The 620-nt window shown below is 36.6% G+C and overlaps 1 protein-coding gene across 1 annotated transcript in view; it reads left to right on the forward strand.

Moving 5' to 3' along the window:
* Nucleotides 1-500, forward strand: part of LOC103607889 (SLIT-ROBO Rho GTPase-activating protein 1) — a gene marked incomplete at its 3' end in the record, with an annotated part of 70,337 nt that extends 69,837 nt beyond the window's left edge. Inside the window, exon 7 of the mRNA XM_008592349.1 lies at nt 279-500. Coding sequence (XP_008590571.1) covers nt 279-500 — 222 coding nt within the window. The remainder of the gene's footprint in view (nt 1-278) is intronic.
* Nucleotides 501-620: the final 120 nt, after the last annotated feature.

Here is a 620-nt window from a genome sequence, read left to right on the forward strand (position 1 = left end):
CAAGCGGCGCACTCTCCAGTGCGCCACCGGGCCGGCCCTTCACTTTCTTTATAGTGTCTTTTAAAGCACAAGACCTCAATTTTGAGGAAATCCAATTTATTTATTTTCTCTTTTGTTGCTTGTGCTTTTGATGTCATATCTAAGAAATCAGTGCCTAATGTCATGAAAGTTTACCCCTATGTTTTCTTCTAAGAATTTTATAGTTGTATGATTCACATCTAGGCCTTTGATCAATGTTGAGTTAATTTTTGTATATGGTGTTCTTTTATTTTTTCAAGTACTGTGACCTTGGTTACCATGCAAGTCTGAACAGAGCCTTAAGAACATATCTTTCTGCGGAGTATAACCTTGAAACCTCCAGACATGAAGGCTTAGACATTATTGAGAATGCAGTTGACAATTTAGAGCCCAGAAGTGATAAGCAGAGATTCATGGAGATGTACCCTGCTGCATTCTGTCCACCAATGAAGTTTGAGTTTCAGTCTCACATGGGTGATGAGGTCAGTAATTGATTATTTTAAACTAATGAATTGTCTCTTCACTTATATGAGGGTACTTCAGAAAGTTCATGGAAAAATAGAATTGAAAGGTAATATGAATCTTTCCATAAACTTTTTGAA

Source organism: Galeopterus variegatus, unplaced genomic scaffold, assembly GCF_000696425.1.
Source record: "Galeopterus variegatus unplaced genomic scaffold, G_variegatus-3.0.2 Scaffold7808, whole genome shotgun sequence".
NCBI lineage: Eukaryota > Metazoa > Chordata > Mammalia > Dermoptera > Cynocephalidae > Galeopterus > Galeopterus variegatus.